The 18,815-nt window shown below is 37.6% G+C and overlaps 1 protein-coding gene across 5 annotated transcripts in view; it reads right to left on the bottom strand.

The window, feature by feature from the left end:
* Positions 1–18,815, bottom strand: part of Lekr1 (leucine, glutamate and lysine rich 1) — a 169,511-nt gene that overhangs the window by 34,702 nt on the left and 115,994 nt on the right. For 4 of the 5 annotated variants that reach the window (XM_046431685.2, XM_046431682.2, XM_058574973.1 and 1 more), the window contains 3 exons: positions 12,995–13,088; positions 4,499–4,663; positions 1,022–1,321 (listed from right to left, as the gene is read on the bottom strand). In XM_046431685.2, the coding sequence (XP_046287641.1) occupies positions 1,022–1,321; positions 4,499–4,663; positions 12,995–13,088 (559 nt within the window). The remainder of the gene's footprint in view (positions 1–1,021; positions 1,322–4,498; positions 4,664–12,994; positions 13,089–18,815) is intronic. The other variant, XM_058574972.1, reaches the window with a different exon arrangement.

Here is an 18,815-nt window from a genome sequence, read left to right as displayed (position 1 = left end):
GGAGATAGCATGTGGCCACTCTGAAATTTAGAAGCAGATTGACTAGAACTTAGGTTTCCCAAAAGAAGAAACATCATACCAAGAGATTCAACTTTGAATCTGGGCTCCACCAAATTTAATGACCTCGAGGGAATTATTCAAGCTTTTCAATCAGTTCCCCATCCAGAACAGGTAAGTAATTTCTATTTTATAAAGTCGTCTTGGGCATTATTCTTGAACCTGTATTTTGTCCATTCCATATTTTAGCTTGTATTTCTTTGGGATAGGTTCACTTTGTAGTTACAATGGTGTCATAAACTTTCTATTTTAGTTGATAACTTAAATATAGCAAGACTATGGCATATTTGTTGTTAATAATTGATATTATTATTCCTTTATTATTTTTATTCCTTAATTAAGGAAAAACCAGCAAAAATATTATTCCTCACTGACATTCAGAATTTACCTCCATTTGTCTTTATTTGCTCTACTATCGTAAGTGGGATCAAATATTATAATGAAACAGATGTTGGTGATTAGAGAACAAATTAGTTGTTCCCCTATTTCTAAACTGCTTATCAGTTTAGAAATAAGACTTTGGTAGAAAAAAGTTTTCCAAGCTGTCTAAATAAAAACATGGCTGAAATGATTAAGCATATGTAAGGAAGAAGACTAAAGCATGTAAATTACCTTATGAATTTAGGTTGACAGAAATGTAAAACACTAAAGTAAATTTGTATTTATATTATTCAATAATATCTTTTTAACTTAAGCAATGAGTCAATGTTAAAACAAATAAGACATAAATACATAAAGATTCCTAGGCTTAGAGATTTTAGTCATTTGCAACACTGAACTGGGCACTGAGGGAACTTCAGAGATTATGTAGTTCAGTGTATTCATCTTACACCAAAGGAAGCCAGGCCCAGAGGTTAAGTGACTGCTCTGTTAAGGACAGAGCCAGACACTTGCCATGACACCAACCTACCCTTTGTGTTCATGTATTACGCTAATTGCAAAGGTACCATGATCTGCATCCTACCTCTTCCTGGGACTGGCTAAGTTGTTGTATCAGTTGTGTTTGTGCCAGCAATACTCTTTCCAGTTCATCTGACTTGTGTTTCATTTCCTTCCTCAAGTCTTCTGAAACTGAATGATTACTGTCAATTTCCTTCTTCAAACGAGATTCAAATTCTGCAACCAAATTTTTTAGGTTTTCAATTTCTTTTTTCTTTGACTCAGATTCTTCTGTGTATTGGATGTGGGATTTGTGGAGTTTTTCTTTAAGAGTGGTCACTTCCAGCCTTAGGTCTCTTGTAGCACCTGCGATTAAGTCAGATATCTGTAAGATAAACATCATATTAGTTTGTAGGCAACAGTTTCTAGATAACTACAGAGATCCAGGTTTTTAAGAGGGTTACTCTAGTATGTTCTTCTAACTAGAGGAAAACAAACTCCATGACATCCATAGGCCTTCAATATTTTCTTTTAAAAGTTATTCAGTTGATGAATGGATAAAAAATGTGGCATTTATACACAATGGAATATTACTCAGCAATAAAAGAGAATAAAAATCATAGCATTTGCAGGTAAATGGATGGAGTTAGAGAAGATAAGGAATGCTAAGTGAAGTTAGCCAATCCCAAAAAACCAAATGCCAAATGTTTTCTCTGATATAAGGAGTCTGATTTATAGTGGGATAGGGAAGGGGAGCATGGGTGGAACAGATGAACTCTATATAGGGCAGAGGGGTAGGAGGGGAAGGAGGGAGTCATGGGGTTAGAAATGATGGTGGAATTTGATGGTCATCATTATCCAAAGTACATGTATGAAGACATGAATTGGTGTAAATATACTTTGTATATAACCAGAGATATGAAAATCTGTGCTCTATGTATGTCATATGAATTGTAATGCATTCTGCTGTCATATATAAATTTAAAAAAATAATAAAAAAGTTAGTGTGATTCATTTTTCCACCTAAAATGGTATCACATTGATCAGTTGGGTACCCTTGGAAATACATAATATTTGTGACTACATTGAGCTGCCAAGGATAGCTCAGGTCCTGACAAAGTAGATTAAGGGCCTGGCTGGACCTAGCTAGGTTGGCTGCAGGACCTCAAAATGCCTGATATTTGGAGATGCAGGAAGGGGGGCACCACAGTTATACTCTATTAATATCATACAATTAAGTTTCCCTTGACATAATTTTTCTTTTCTTCCTTTCTGTCTTCACCTTTTAGAGCAACACTGCCCAACAAAACTTCTGATGGAAATATTCTGCATTATCCAATATGGTGGCCACTAGCCACTTATTTATTTATTTATTTTGGTACAGGGGACTGAACCCAGGGGAACTCAACCACTGAGCCACATCCCCCTAGTCCTTTTTATATTATTTTGAGGCGGGGTCTGGCTGAGTTGCTTAGGGCCTTGCTAAGTTGCTAAAGCTGGCTTTGAACTTACAATCTTCCAGCTTCAGCCTCCTGAGCTGCTGGGATTATAGGCATATACCACTTGCCTGGCCACATATGGTTTTTGAAGTAGTGTGCTGGTAAATGTTTAAAATTGACTCCCCACACACAAAAAAGTCAAATATGTATCTAATTGGCATGGTGTGAATACTCTCAACATAGCTACCTCTGTAATACCACTGATAGGACTGAGCTGGAAGGGGATGACCAGGATAGGCTCTTGAAAGCCAGTATAGGCTACTGAGCCCTTGCAATGTGACTGATGTAACTGAGAACTGAATATTAAATTTTATTTAATTTTGACTAATTTAATTGAATTATTAGTAGCCACATATGACCATCATAATGGACAGTGAAATTCTAGAGAATATCCAGATACTGTGAAAAAGTACTGCTTCTTGAGGCTTCTAGATGAATATGAGACAATAACCTGGGGAAGCTTTTCCCTGTAGCATGAAATCTTTAGAAGGGAAAAGACTGTTTTCTTTCTCCTTAAAACAAAACAAAACAAACAAAAAAAACTAAACAAAGAACAGAAAAACAAGGAAGAACAAAGATACTTCTGATGAAACATATCCTTATTACTTCTGCTACAGATATTGTCGTATTATAAATATTAGCAAAACAAGAAACTAGCCCACAAAGAGTCTGGAAGGCATTTATAGATCAAAGTTCCAAGGGCTTTGTGAACTATTACTTAAAAGAGTTATGTATCCAAATTTGTTTCAAATGTTAAATTTACATAAGGTGTAATTCTTGAGAGAAATCTATTCACCACAATTGGTCATTTTATAAATTAATATTCTATTTTCTGCAGTTAGTCCAGAAGGAAAGAGGGTCACTGTAGGTCTGAACAGTGGATTTCTCCACCCAGAGGAGAGGCGACCTTGAGACTGAGCAAGTTATCCTGGGGATAGGAGGTTCACCTGGCCATATGTTTTGATTTTTTTTAAAAGGCAGTTAACATTTAAAAATCAGGAGACTTCACTTACAAAAATTTGGACTTACGACTTCTTGTGAGAAACCAAACCATCTGGCAAGTTCAGGCCTGCTTTCCAGTGTTCCTCTGCCCATGGGATCCTGAACAGCCCAGTCCTGCAACTGCAGTTGCAAGGTGAGGGGAGGATGGGCAGGGGAACTCAGCGTGGCCCTTGGCACAAGGGGTGGGAGACCAGAATTGAGGTGAGCCGAGGCTCCAAGCTGGTGGCACATGCTCCACTATCTCCATAGGATTTTACTTACGAAATCTCAAAGATAAGCCATCAAGAATTTCAAGGCAGCATATGCAGAACATTAAATCCATAGCACAAAGCATTTCTGAGTGTGGGGTCCTGTGCTACACAGTCACACACTCACGCAGCCGGACCGACCTGTGGTTCAGAGTGGACCACTGAACAACATCTCCTTGGTTGCTCCTTCACACCCACGCAGAGATGTCAGGCTCATTTGATACTTCATCAGTGTGGACTCTAATGAGTTAATCAAAATATTTTTTCCCCACTGGGCCTTGATTAACACACACACACACACACACACACACACACACACACACACACCCTATACTTAGGTCCTATAAAAACGGAAATCTTAATAAAACCTTAAGTTTAGGGCACACTGTTTAAGAAATTAGAAAGGTGTGTTATGTTTTGAAAATATTTTCTCTTCTTTCAACAATGTTTGGAACTGGAAATTTCTACATTTAAAAAGATGTATTTTAGTTGGGAAATTTTTAATTACATAAAACACTTCAATTTTGATGATGGATACTGAGCTGTTTGGAATATCCAGCCAGGCTAATTATTAGTCATAAAGTGTATGCTGTTTTAAAGGTAAGTTTATCTTAGTAGAAAATCCCACGCATCTGGATTATATGCTTACACAACTTATCTAGTTATCCACCTGGAGAAGAGCCAGACTGTTTTACCTGTGTGGCTACAACCAAGCACAGTAGCCACAGGACAGCCATGGGAGTTAAGAATACTGCAGTGTCCCTAGGTGGAAGTACTGGCCCCTTAAATAGTGATGAAGTAACAATTGCTGACCTTCATTTGTAGTTCTTTCTGTTCCTTCTTATACTTTTGGATTATTTCTTGGTGTTTTTCTTTTTCAATATCAAGTTCCAATTTTGCTTCTTCTTTAAAGAGAAGAGCCTTCTCCTCGAATTCAGCTAAGTGTCGGGCTCTTTCCTTGGCAAGTTCAGTCTCAATCTAGAAAACAATGTTAACCCATATATAAAACCACTTTATCTAGAAATAGGTACATTAAGCTTATTTTCAGACTTGATTTTTTAAAAAAAATTCTAGCATCAAGTTTTAATTAAACTGTTTAAAAATTTCAGGTACTTAAAATTCAAACTTAGAATCTGGGCCAGAAAAAATGATCTTGGGTCAAGTATTATAAGACCTGGGGAGACCTAAAATCTAAAATATTACTACAGAAGTTAGCATTAGAGTCTTCAAAAATACTAAAAACTGAGTCATTTATATGTCATGACTAAAAGCTTAGTCATTTACACTAAAAATTCAGTCTTTGCCAGCAACCCATAAGTAGAAAAAAATTTTTTTTCTTGCGGTCCTTAGACTGAGGTCAGCTGAAATTCAGAGGAGCTACAGGGGCAGGTGTTGATTTTGCAAATGGCCTTTTCTTGATGGAGTTCACAGATTGTCATCCTGAGGTTATGAAGGCTAGAAGGATGACTAAAGGAAAACACTACAGCTGACTCAGAATCACAGTGCCAGAGGGGATTCAGAAATCCCTTGGTTCAGTCTCTGAAGCTTCTGTGAACTGTAGGGAGAATAAACAAGGACTTGGTTTTGTGATGGAATTGAGTTTGATCTTGGTTCTAAATCCTGGCCCTGCCACTGGCTAGCTTGTGATCTGAAGCTGGAGCCAGAACCTGTCCTGGAGGGTCACAACTAGCTCCCTCGCGGGCGTTGGAGGATTAAATGAGGCAAAGCCTGTGTGTAAGCTCAGCCTGAGCAGGGACTCAGCCGTCAGGGGAAATGACTTCCACTGCTGACTCTCTGGTCCCTGCTGTGGCATCTATTCCAGAGACTGGTCTGCTGGGTGCCTGTCATATCCAGAAGTGGCAACTCTCTCCAGCAGCAGGAGTTCCCACTTCGCACAGCATCAGGCACTAGGTAGTTTCCTAGTTCAGCCCACATCCTCCATGAGGTTTTGTTTGTTTGTTTGTTTTGTAAAAACAAGGAGATCTTTTTTTGTAGAACTACAGTACAATTATAAAAAGCAGTAAAATGAACATTGATATAATACTATTCAAATTGCACCAGTTGTCCCCCCCATCAGTCAGGGATGTAATCCAAGAATTGCATTGCTGGGGGTGGGTCCCCGTGTGAGCAACCATTCAGACCCTGTGGGGGAGACCACGTCTGCTGTACTTGGTTCTACTCTACTTTTAAATGTTATTTATTTATTTATTCTAATTTGTTATATAGGGCAGCAGAATGCATTTCAATTCATAATATACATATACAGCACAATTTTTCACGTCTGGTTGTACACAAAGTAGAGTTCCACCATTCGTGTTTTCATACATGTACTTAGGATAACGATGTCCATCTCTTTCCACTGTCTTCCTACCACTGGTTTCGGCTCTGCCTACTAGAGCAAGAGAGAGGTCAAATCTGAGGGCTGGAGTCATCCATGCCTTGGAGTTCATCTGAGATGATCAGAGAAATCCTGCTAACAGGCTGGCTTGAGGCCTGCATGGTACTGTGCTGTGATTATGAACTCTAATTGGAGGTAAATGCCTGGTAAGTTGGGAGAACTGTGTGGTTCAGGCCTGATATCTCAAGGGAGGTTTGCCAAGAAACAAGGTTTGCTAAGAAAGTCCACAGGAAGTCCTTTAAATTAAATAAAATAAGACAGAAGACCATCCCCAGTTGGAAGGTCAGTTGGGGCTAGAACTGGGCATGTGCCCCAAATGCACAGGAATTGGTCTGATAGTGATGTGAGGAGCTATTCTGTCTTTCTCAATAACTTTCTGGATTGTTTGGGTAAAAGTCTACTGATGATCTGTTATAGGATTGTTCACATGGGCTGTTCTCAGACTGCTAAAGAAGAGGAAGGCCTCGGGGGCATTCAGAATCGATTCTGGTGTGAAGATCACGGACTCATGTCCACTTGCCTCCTGTAGCCATTTAGACAGCTCACAGTGTCTCCAATAAGCAGCATGGCCTTAGACAGAACACCTTCCCCCAAACCTGTTCCTCCCCAGACCCTCCCAGTGTCAGGACACAGCACCACCATCCATTGGTTATTTAAATCGGTAACCATAGCGCAATCTCTCATATTCTCTCCCTCTCTCTGCCACACCTAACAAAAATGCCTTGACTCCCTTTCTTCTCACCTCTCCCTCCACTACCCTAATTTTGGCCACCATCAGTTCCTGAGCAGCTTCCTTATTGCCATCCTGATTGCTCAAAATAAGTGAGTGGGAATGTACATAAAGTAGGTGGAACAGGACGCAGTATAAATTAGATGACAGAAAAAACTTTGGAAGAACCTTTTAAAAAAGAAGTTCTTCAATTTTATTCAAGGAGAAGAGGTCCTTTGATGTGGAGGAAACAAAGGAAGCACTCAGGAAGAAGTGGGAAGGGCAAAAGGTTTGAGTGGCAGAATGTTCTGTTATTGATCTGTGTACACCTTGCTCCTGAATGACTCCTTGAACTTTTGTGGGTTGAGAGAAAAGAACGGTGCATACGGATTGTGGGAAAGAAAAGGCACCGTGGGCAGAAGGGGAAAGAGTGATTGACTATTACTGGCTTGGTTTTCAATTTGCACAACCTGAGAAGGAAAAGCAAAGCAATGAGCTTCCGATGGAATTTCCAGAACTACATAGGATGACAAGAGTCATCTGAATGTGACAATCCCATGGCATGAGCCTGCTGGTCCCTTCATGACCTATCGAGTTTGAACAGTGAAGAGCTCACACAGTGGTTTGCTTGCAGAATACACTATGTATCATTAGGAGGTTGAATGAATGCCCAGCTGCGTGTTTGTATTTTATATAAACTGCTGGACTTATGTTTTATGCAAACACACGATGTTGATGCTACACATATAATGCATAAGCTACTTCATACAGTAACAGTAATTTTGATAATTGTGGGAAAATATTGACTTTTTAAAAAAACATAAATAATATATGAGCTTAGGAGTCACACAAAGTAAAAATCAATGATCTGTGTACACATTCCAGGATTTAGGTTTTTTATTTTTGTTTTTTATTATCTATAACCTCCACTAGTTCAAACTCCATCTCCTCAGTGAAGACCTCCCAATGAGTCCAGAGCATTCTGAACACAGCTCATTCCTTTTGTATTTGTTATTAAAATGCATAATTAGTATTTAAAACATCTCTATCTAGTATTGATATGCAAAATACTGTCTTTTCACTGATTATTTTCCAACAGAGAACTTTGTGGCTGATTTTATTATTTCCTAACTGTCCATGGAGCCTTCACCACATTAGAACATAATCACCTGTCACTCCCTTCGAAGCCCAAGGGAACTTCAGATACGAAAATGGGGATCAGATTGACTGTTCACATTTGATATGCACATATTGTTTTTGAAAATATATCTCCTAAAATAAATTATTGTACTATTTTCCAAAAGTTAAAAAAACAAATACCAGTTGGAAGCTATTATTCCCAGTGTCTAGATTAAGAAATAGGCTCAGAGAGGTAAAGTAACTTTATCAAGATCAAGAGTTCTCTGAGGCGGGGAGGTTGGCATCCTCAGATGTTTCTGGTGGATTCTATGGGGAACCGTGCTTGGTTTCCCCCTATAACCTGCCTTCTTCCTCCTTTTACAGCAGAGTGGCTAATGAGGTGGATGTGGTATTCATGTAGTTTCAAAATATTGGGGGATTTTTCCAGATACCATTTGGTTAATGATTTCTAATTTAATTCCACTGTAGTAAGAGAAAAAAAACTTTGTATGATTTAAAGTCTTCTGAATTGATTGAGAATTCTATATAACACAAAATGGTTTATTTTGGTAAATGCTTTACGCTACATAGGAAGAATGTGTACTCTACTGTGGAGGATATCTATAAATGTCAATTGGGTCAGTTTGTTAATAATATTATTCAATATTTCTTAAAAATACATTATTATATCATTTTCCACAGTACAGATTCCTTCTGGTTTTCTGGCTATTTTTCTGCCAGTCATTCAAAGAGAGATTACATTTTGGACTCTGGTTGTACATTTGTCTCTTTCTCCTTGCAGTTTCATCAATTTTTGCTATTAGGTGACTAAATGTTTAGGATTATCATGCCCTACTTTATCATATGAAATGACCTTCTTTTTTCCCTGGCAATATTCTAAATTTTCTCACATCTTTGCTCTGGTCTGCTGGGTCTAACAATAATAAAGCTATTCCAACTTCCTCTGGCTTTGTGTTAGCATAGTATATCTTTTACTTTTAACCTGCTTGTGTCTTCATATTAAAGTGCATTTCTTCTGGTCAACAGATGGTAGGGTCTTGCATTTTTACCCAAAATGAAAAACTATGTTCTTTAAATGGAGATATTTAGACCAAGATCAGTAAACTCTGGCCAGTCATTGCCCATTCATTCTGGCTGCTTACCTATGAGCAATGGCGAAGTTGACTGGTGCTGTGTCCATAAAACCAAGACTTGCCAGAACTTTACAAAAAAAGTTTTCTGATCCCTGATTTAGACCATTTATATTTATTGTTATTGTTGGTAAGAACACCTTTAATAAATCTACTGTCCTATGTTGTGTTTTCTATTTGGCCCACCTTATCTTTTCTCTCTTTTTCTATCTTCTTTTTGGATTGAATATGTTTTAAATTTAACTTATCTCCTTTACTGGCTTGTCAGCTGTCAGTCTTTTTCTTTAAGGCTTCTAGAACACATCTGTAATGCAGTCTACCTTCTAGTGACACACCATCCATGTACTGTACAAGAAAACAGCATACAGGTGGCCTCAACCTAGGATCTTTCACCCGGACAGTAATATTGAAAGTGATGTATTCAGCAGAAACTATACTTTGAACTTTGATTTGAGATGTTCGATACTTTATTATAAAATAGGCTTTCTGCTAGATAGTTTTGCCCAATTATAGGCTAATACCTGTAGCTCTGAGCACATATGAAGTAGGATGGGCTAAGCTATGCTAGACGTGTTAAATGTATCTTGATGATGGCAGTTCCAACTTGTGGTAGGTTTACTGGGACATAACCCACTGTTATGAAGCGTGATTCCCATTTCTTCCTTCAAGACATTGTGCTACTGTCATAGATTTTGCTTCTATGTGTTAACAATCTCATATTATGAATTCAATTATTAAAGTTACATTGCATAATTTAATAATACTGTGCCTTCCGATTCTTTTTAGCCATATATTTATTAGGTATAAATGTTAATAAATATTATATAAATAATTTCATCTCTATCAAAGTTTGTATTATACATGCTATTCTTTTTTATTTCATTAATAGTCCATTACAACACATTAGGAATTATTAGACATTTGGCTCTTCCATTTGAAAAAAAATTCAGACATTTTTCTCTCTTCAAGAAAAATTTAATATCTCTTAAAGTAAACTTTTCTCCTTTGCATTTTCACTATCAATTCAGAGACTTCAGCCAGAAGTAAGATTTTGTTTGTTTTCAAAAGTTTTATGTAGTTCTTAAAATGGGGTCAATAGTGCAGTTCTAAAATGTTTCTAAATTTAATGTCTTGATGATAATCTAAGAAAGGAATATTTGGGATCTGCTTGTTGTACTAACAAGTCAATAAGTGACGTGAACTGGTTATGTAAGCAATTTGGTTATGGGAGATTTTTTTAATTACTAAGTGTTCACTGAATAATAACAACAGTGTGCATTTGAGACCAGTTTTAAAGATTCAGCATGCACATTAATTTGCTTTCTTTGGATCAAAGCAATACTTCAAATAAACAAAAAGCCATGACAATTAGTAAATACTGTTTTTTAAAAATGTGCCATCCTTGCTGCATAGCAACTATTGCTCCTATTATGAGCTTTTTACATACTCTAAAATAATTAAGCGCAAGCACAAATTGCAGTCTACTGTTTTTGAATGTTAAAGGCATTTAAACTATGAAGTTTACTCTAATACATGTATTATATATTTATAAAGGGAACATTTCATTCCCACGCAAAGGCACAGTGACCCAAGAAAGAGATGACAATGTCATATTAGTGATTCTTCTTTCTCATAAGAAGACTTTTAGGGAAGTTTTATTTGTAATCTCAATAGCTAACACAGCCAAGACCTAATTATCATTCCCTGGCTTTGCTGACCTGGAGCTTGATTTACTGCAAGTTAAATGATGTTTATTAACAAGAAGTCAAACTATAGAAAAGTACACATGCCTAAAGACGTCTGAGACAGATATCATGGTCTTAATAAGAACTTTGAGACTATTACCTACAAGTATTTTCCCCATCACATTAACTTAGCATAAAGCAAGAGCATAAAGTTCTGCAGGGTCAGCTGCTGAATCTACTCAGTGTTAGTGCCTCACAACCAGAGCACAGAAAGCAGGAGACTAGGGTGGGTCAGAAGCAGAGATGCCCTCTCCAGTGAAATGGATCTGAAAACCCTACGTGGGGGTGACTGTGCAGGTGGGGCACATATACTCCAGCAGGTTCCCCCAAATAGTCTAAGACAGGGAGCTCAGGAGTCTGAGGAAAGGGAAGGATTGCTGATCTCCAACCATGTTAATTCCATCAGATAAATTTCCAAGTCAGAGAAGGGACATTTACAGTATCTCTTGATATATACAAATGAACAAGTCTTAAGAAGGTTGCTTTAATTTCCAGTGTCTTAGAGAAAGTGTGAGACACCATTTCGCTAGCTCTTCAGTGTGGTGCCAAAGCAAGTCTATCAGTTGAATGAATTAAAAACTATCTGTCATTTTACTTTGCATATTTTGGATTGTTAAGTTGATCATCTTCTTTTTGAATTTTAAAACATGGATTTGGTAAAGACGGGAGAAATGAATAAAAACAGAGTAGATAATCAAGTACAATGAGGCTTGTAAACATTAAAAAGAATTAAAGTGTGGGCCTTGAAAGAAAGGGCTGTGCTATGAGGGACACTTCCAGCAACTTTAGTCCATACTCTCGAATTTTGCTTTCACCAATATGGCACTGTAGTCATAGCAATCATTACTGCCTGACTCTGTAGGCTAAGGAACAGGGGAGCACGTGAGGATTTAGGGAGGGCTCTTATCAGCTCATACATTTGAAGACTGGAAACAGAAAAGACTAGAATTGGCCTGAGCCAGCCACAGCACCTAAAGGGTTTTAATTTGCTGATGGCAGAGTGGGCATTCATGGTGGAGATGTTAGTTTGAAAGTGGTCACTGCTTATTGATAGAAGTTACAAGTTATAGGATCTAGTCCCTGAGGAGAAGAGTCCAATAACAACTACACAAATTGTTAGGACTTCAGTCAAACAATCTTGAGTTTCAGGGGCCACCTCCCATTCAAGGGAAAATTTAAGAGTTTACAAAAAAACCCAGACTGGGAGTGTAGCTCCATGGTAGAGACTTAGGGGTGCAGGGTAGAGCCCAGTGATCAATCAAGAAGTACTGGAAATCTATGTTAGGAGACGATGTTGTCATCTCAGTGACTAGAGCTATTCATGGCTTGAGAAGGTGGGAATTAACAATTTTAAAAACATTACTCATGCTATGTAAAATTACAAAAGTAATAATACATTTTCACTGCTACAACTTTGGAAAATACACAAAAGTCTAAAGATTAGAATTGGTGCATTTTTTTTCATACTCTAAAAGCAAACATTTGTTTATAATGGCAGGCTAAATGGTAACCCTTTATTTTGCCAGGGTAAATATTTTGAAAGTTCGTAACTGACTTTAAGTCATTTTCCATTCTTTTATATTATCTTCTTATAAGAGAAGAAGAGAAGTTATAAGAACATTTTCCTTTTTTAAAGAACGTGTTCAGCTAGGTGCAGTGGTGTACTCCTGATAATCCCGGCAGCTTGGGAGGCTGAGACAGGAAGATTTGAGTTTAAACCCAGCCTCAGCAATTTAGCGAGCAACTCAGTGAGACTCTATCTCTAAATAAAATACAAAAAAGGACTGGAGATGTGGCTTAAGTGCCCTTGAGTTCAATCCCAGGTACCAAAAAACCAAACCAAAACAAACCAAACCAAACAAACAAAAACCCAACTGATCAAATGTAGATTCTAACACTTATGTGAAAAAAGTAAACATTCGGAAAAAATCATGCTTCTGCATGAGAAACAAGGGCTTTCTTAATCTTACAAGATTTCAAAATCTGCTCTTACTTTTTAAATTTCCTATTATGTAGGGTAATATTTTAGAAAATACACACATCATAAACACACTTAGTGTTGGAAATACCAGAAGAGATCAAAAGTGTACCTAGAAGCAAAAAAATCTATCTGGAACAGTATTCTAGCAAATGGGCAGAATTTTAAAAAGCAAATATGACACAGGCTGGTGAAAGCCACACTATTACCTTCTCCTTCCAGCTATCGTCGCTAAGCATCTTCTGTCTAATGGTCTCCTGCAGCTGCTCGATGCTTTTCTGATGCGACATCAGCATCAATTCCCTGAAAACCATAAACCCAGAGATGAGTCAAAATGTACCTCACACTCTTCATAGGTGACAGTTCCTGGCTTACAGACTATCCTCTCACAGCTTAGTGTTTATCCTCTTTACAATACAAGCGCATACACACACACACACACACCCACACCCACACCCCACATACACCCTGTGTACCATTTTAATTGTTAACAGAAGTTCATAAGCACTGCATATAAGGCTAAGTATCTTCTCAGGCGTTATTTTTTTTCTTAATTCATAATAAGTTGTTATTTTTTGCATGAAATAGTAGCAACTTATAAGGAGTCACAAATATAATAAAATCTTGTAAGTTATGGTTCAAAAAGTTTGAACTAAATTCTAGCACCAAAGAAAAGCACCTTGGAATATGCCTTAAAGTCAATAAATGTTTTGTCAATATTATTGACAAGTCTCAAGAAATTTTAAGAAATTGAAATTGTATTACGTATCTTTTCCAACTGTAATGCAATAAATGTAGCAAACAATTACAAGAAAAACCTCAAAACTATATAAATACATGGATTAAACAACTTACTCTTCAACAACCAGTGGGTCAAAGAAGAAATTAAGAAAGAAATTTAAGAATTTATTGAAATAAATGAATATGGAGATACACTATATTGAAAGTCTATGGCGTACAGCAAATATCACATTAAGAAAGAAGTTTATAGCAATTAATGTTTACATCACAAAAGCAGAAAGATCTCAAATAAACAACCTATTGCTGTAACTCAAGACACCAGAAAATCAGGAAGATATCAAACCCCAAATAAATAAAACAAAAGGAATAATGAAGATCTGAGCAGAAATAAATGAAATAGATACAAAAATACAAAAGATCAGTAAAAAGATCTAATTCTTCAAAAAAGTAAACAAAACTAACAAAACCTTAGCTAAGATGAACTGAGAAAAAAAGAGAGAAGTCTTAAATGAGAGATGAAAAGGGAGACATCATAACTGACACCACAGAAATAACAGCGATATTAATGGGTTAGTATGAACAACTCCACACCAATACATCTGATAAGCTAGGAGAAATGGATAAATTCCAGGACACACAGCCCTTACCAAGACTGAACCAAGAAAAAACAGAAAACTTGAACAGAAAAACAAGTAACAAGTTTGGACCAGTAATAAAAAGCTTCCTATCAAATAAAAGTCCTGGATCAGATAGCTTCACTGCTGAGTTCTATCAAACCTTTAAAGGAGGAGAACCAATACCAATTCTTAAATTATTCCAAAAAATTAAAGAGGAGGGATTTCTTCCAATCACATTCTACAAGGCCAACATTATCCTGATAACCAACTCAGACAAAGACACAACAAAAAAGGAAATGCCAGCGGCCAATATCCTTTAAGTAGGTATGCAAAAAACAAACAAACAAAAAACCCTCAAAGAAATACAAGCAAGCTGAGTTCAACATTAAAAAGATTATTCACCATGATCAAGTGGGATGCAGGATGGTTCAAACATGAATCAATATACAGAATGAAGGACAAAAACTATATCAACAGATGCAGAAAAAGCATTTGATAAAATTCAACATCTCTTCATGATAAAAAACATGGAACAATTGAATACAGAAAGAACATAGCTCAACATAATTAAGATCATATGTAATAAGTTAAAAGCTAACATTATACTGAATGAGAAAAATGTGAAATCTTTCTAAGATCTGAAACAAGACAAGGAAGCCCACTTTTAACATTTTATTCAACAAAGTTCTGGAACTCCTAGCCATAGCAATCAAGCAAGAGAAAGAAATAAAGGGCATCCAAACTGGAAAAGGGGAAGTCATATTGTCACTGTTTGCAGACGAAATGATCCCGTATATAAGAAACCCCAAAGATGCCACTAAAAAGTATCAGAACTAATGAACAAATTTATCAAAGTTGCTGGATATATCTGAAATATAAATGTAGAAAGCAATCTGATTTATACTGTCTACAAAAAATAGGAGTTTATTTAACCAACAAGGGGAAAGATCTCTACAATGAAAACTATAAAACAATGAAGAAAGAAGTTAAAGAGGATAAGAAAAATGGAAAGACATCCTGTGTTCCTGAATTGGAAGAATGAAATTGTTAAAATGCCCATAATGCCCCAAGTCAGAGTCAGAGTCAAGGCAATCTCTATCAAAATATTAATGACATTCTTCAGAGAACTGGAAAAAACAAACCTATAATTTGTGTGGTGAACAAAACAAACACAAATTATGAATATACAAAATAATCCTGAACAAAAAGAACAAAGCAGAAAGCAGAAGGCTGACCTCAAAATATACCATAAAGCTGTAGTGATCCAAGCAGTATGGCATTGGCTTCACAACAGACACAGACTGTACATCAGGACAGACAGCCCAGGAGTAAGCCTGAGCATACACAGTAGCCAACTGGCTTTCAGCTAAGATGCCAGAAACACACAGTGCAGAGAGGACAGTCTCTGAATAATGGTGCCAGGAAAATTGGTGTCCACATGCTGAAGAATCAAACTAGGTCTGGCTCTCTTGCCAGTTACAAAATCGACTCAAAACAAATTAAAGATGTAAATGTAAGACCTGAAACAATGAAAACTGCTAGAAAAGACCCCAAACCACAGGAAATACAAGCAAAAACAAACAGTGGAATTATGTCAAGCCAGAAAGCTCTGCACAGAAAAGGAAACAATCCTAGGGAAGAAGCAGTCCACAGAGTAGGGGAAACTATACATCTGATAAGGGATTCATATTCAATGTTTTTTAATGGGGGAATTATTGTTTTCTTTGCTGTGTTTTTTAGCTTGGTATCCTACTTGCCTATTTTTCTTTCGTTTCCTGTGCTTTTGGGATCTTGTCCAAAAAATCCTTGCCCATTCCACTTCCTGAACTGCTTCCCCCATGTTTTCCTCTAGTAGTTTCACTGTTTCAGGTCTTATATTCATGTCTTTAATTTGTGTTGAATTTCAAAAAACTTGGGGAGGCCCTGGGTTCAATTCTAAGCACTGCAAAAAATAAACTAAACTAAAACCCCAAGATAAAAATCTGACTTAAAAATGGGCATTAGACCCAAATAGACATTTCTTGAAAGAAGGCATACAAATGTTCCTAAGGTATATAAGAAAATGTTCAACATCAACATCACTAATTATCAGGGAAATGCAAATCAAAATCACAATGAGATGTAATCTCACTCCAGTAAACTTGTGATTGTCAAAAAGATAAAAGATGACAAATGCCAGTGATATGGAGAAAAAGGAACTCTTGCATACTGCTGGTGGGAATGTAAATTAGTAAAGCTGTACGGAAGTGCCTCAAAAAACTAAAAATTGAACTGCCATCTGATTCAGAAATCCCACTACAGAGTATATATATATATATATATCCCAAAGAAATGAAGTTGGGATGTTGAAGAGACACCTGCATTCCCAAGTTCATTGCAGCAACAGTCAAGAAATGGAAACAGCCTAAGCCTCTACCATCTGAGGACTTGATAAAGAAAATGTGGCACATATACAGAATGGAATACTATTCAGACACAAAAATGAAATTCTGTCATTTGCAACAACATGGATGGAACTGGAGATCATGATGGTAAGTGAAATAACCCAGGCACAGAAATACAAGTACCCTGTGATTTCATTCATATATGGACATAAAAAGAGATAACTTCATGGAAGTTGAGAGTAACATGGCAGTTACCGAAGGCTGGTGAGAATGGGGGACGCTGGGAAAAGGCTGGTCAGTGGGCACTAAATTGCAGTGAGGAGCAAGTTCTGGGTGCTGTTGCTAAGTACCTACTGAACTTTTCAAGAAGCTAGGAGAAAGAACTTGAATGTTTTCACCATAAAGAAATGATAAGTGTTTTAGGAAGTATATATGTTTAACCTGACTTAAACACTACACAATGTTTGTATATCTATAATTTTTTTTAAAAAATGCAGATTATATAGCAAGTTCTATAGGTTCTGCTTCATTATGTTCCTCTAATCATTTCCTCCTTTCCTTTCCAACTGCCCCAAAGCCTCCTTAAGTTCCTGGACTCTTATCTCCTATCAAGAGTGTCATAACAGACTCCTGATCTCTTCATCTCTAGCCTACTCTCTTGTTATTCAACATCTTTACCATTGTAAAAATGGTGCCTATATTTCTAGGTTAGGAAATTTTAATGACACAAACACAAGACACATTTGACTTGGTATTTCAGATATGAACATCATTTGAGGGAAACTGATTTTAAAAACCTCAAACTCCAAGACTTTATTTCCAGAAGCAAGTCAGACTAGGTTCCTTAATAACTCTCCAACTGAAAACAAGTTCTAGTTAAAATGCCGCAAGTTTTTCAGTGAGTTGGTCAAAAAGTGAGGAAGATGCAGAGAGCAAAACTCAAATGAAAGGCCAGAGGAAAGTTCTCAGTGGAAAAATGGTAAAATCTGAATCAAGTCTGTAGTTAATAATATATCAATGATGATTTCTTAGTTTTGACAGATATACTATTGTTGGGAGTAAAGTGTATGGAGAATATAAAAGAGATGCTGAGAGGTAGAGGACATATCTATTCAGCCCTTCAGAAGCAAAGGAGGGGGGCTGGGGCTGGGGCTCAGTGGTGCAGTGCTTACCTGGCACGTGTGAGGCACTGGGTTCGATCCTCAGCACCACATAAAAATAAATAAAAATAAAACAAAGGTTTTGTGTACATCAACTAAAAAAATAAAATTAATTAAATAAATAAATAAATAAGAAGCAAAGGAGGGAAAGTAGGAGGGAGCAATGTTTGAGGGAAGGGTCCAGTCTGTTGAAACCCAGATGCAAGTCCAGGGAGCTCACTGGAGTCCAAGCACGACAAACAAAAATAAACCTCACACCTGACGCTTCAGAGTGAAAATGAAGAACAGCAAAGTTCAAGATCTTAGAACTTGGAGAGGAAATATTGAAAGGAACATAAATATCTGAGAGCTAGCTCTTGACAGCAACAGAGGATGACAGAAAGCAGCACAGGCATGTGCTCTGAGACCTGTTAGAAAATGAACACCAACCTGAAGTTGGGACCCCAAGGCCATCTTGCAGAAAGAGGCTGAGATAGGGATGTCCATAAAACCTGAGCACTTACCGCCAGTTCAAGGAACTTCCAAAGACTGTGCTCTGCAGGAAGGAAGGTGGTCTCAGAAGGAAGGTCAGAAAGCAAGAAAGGGTCTTCAAAGAAACTGGCCCCCACACAGGCAGAGGCTCCTCAGCTGTGTCAGGGGCAGCTGCGCCAGGCTTTAGGGTTCATGCGGTGCAGCTAGCACCCTGGAGCCCTACTGTTTTTATCTTTGGATTTGTGTTTGTAGTGGAGTCTGACAGATGAATCAAGCAGGAACTAAGGTCTCAGTGTTCTAGCTCTGACCCAGTTACCCCTCTTGCCACTGTCCTGCCTCCCCCAGACAGTTCTCAGTCACTGCTCCACTGGCTTCTCCCAGGGACTGCCACTTCTGCCCCAGATGGGAGCAGGGCCTGGGCCTGGGGAGGTTGGTGCCTGTAGAAGTCTGAACTTAAAGGACATTAAATAGCAAACAAAAGACCACGTGGCAGCATGAGGAAGGAGGGAGAGGGAGAGGGAGAGGGAGAGGGAGAGGGAGGGAGGGAGGGAGGGAGGGAGGGAGGGAGGGAGAGAGAGAGAGAGAGACACTGTCAAAGAAAGAAAAATGCTGCTTTCCCACTGTTTTAACAAGGAACCTTATATTTCCATTTTGCAA

This window comes from Marmota monax, unplaced genomic scaffold (genome assembly GCF_021218885.2).
Source record: "Marmota monax isolate L192 unplaced genomic scaffold, Marmota_monax_Labrador192_F-V1.1 WCK01_AAM20220418_F8-fsc00022, whole genome shotgun sequence".
Classification (NCBI taxonomy): Eukaryota; Metazoa; Chordata; class Mammalia; order Rodentia; family Sciuridae; genus Marmota; species Marmota monax.
The sequence above is the reverse complement of the archived record's forward strand: the minus strand, read 5'-3'. Positions and strand labels throughout refer to the sequence as shown.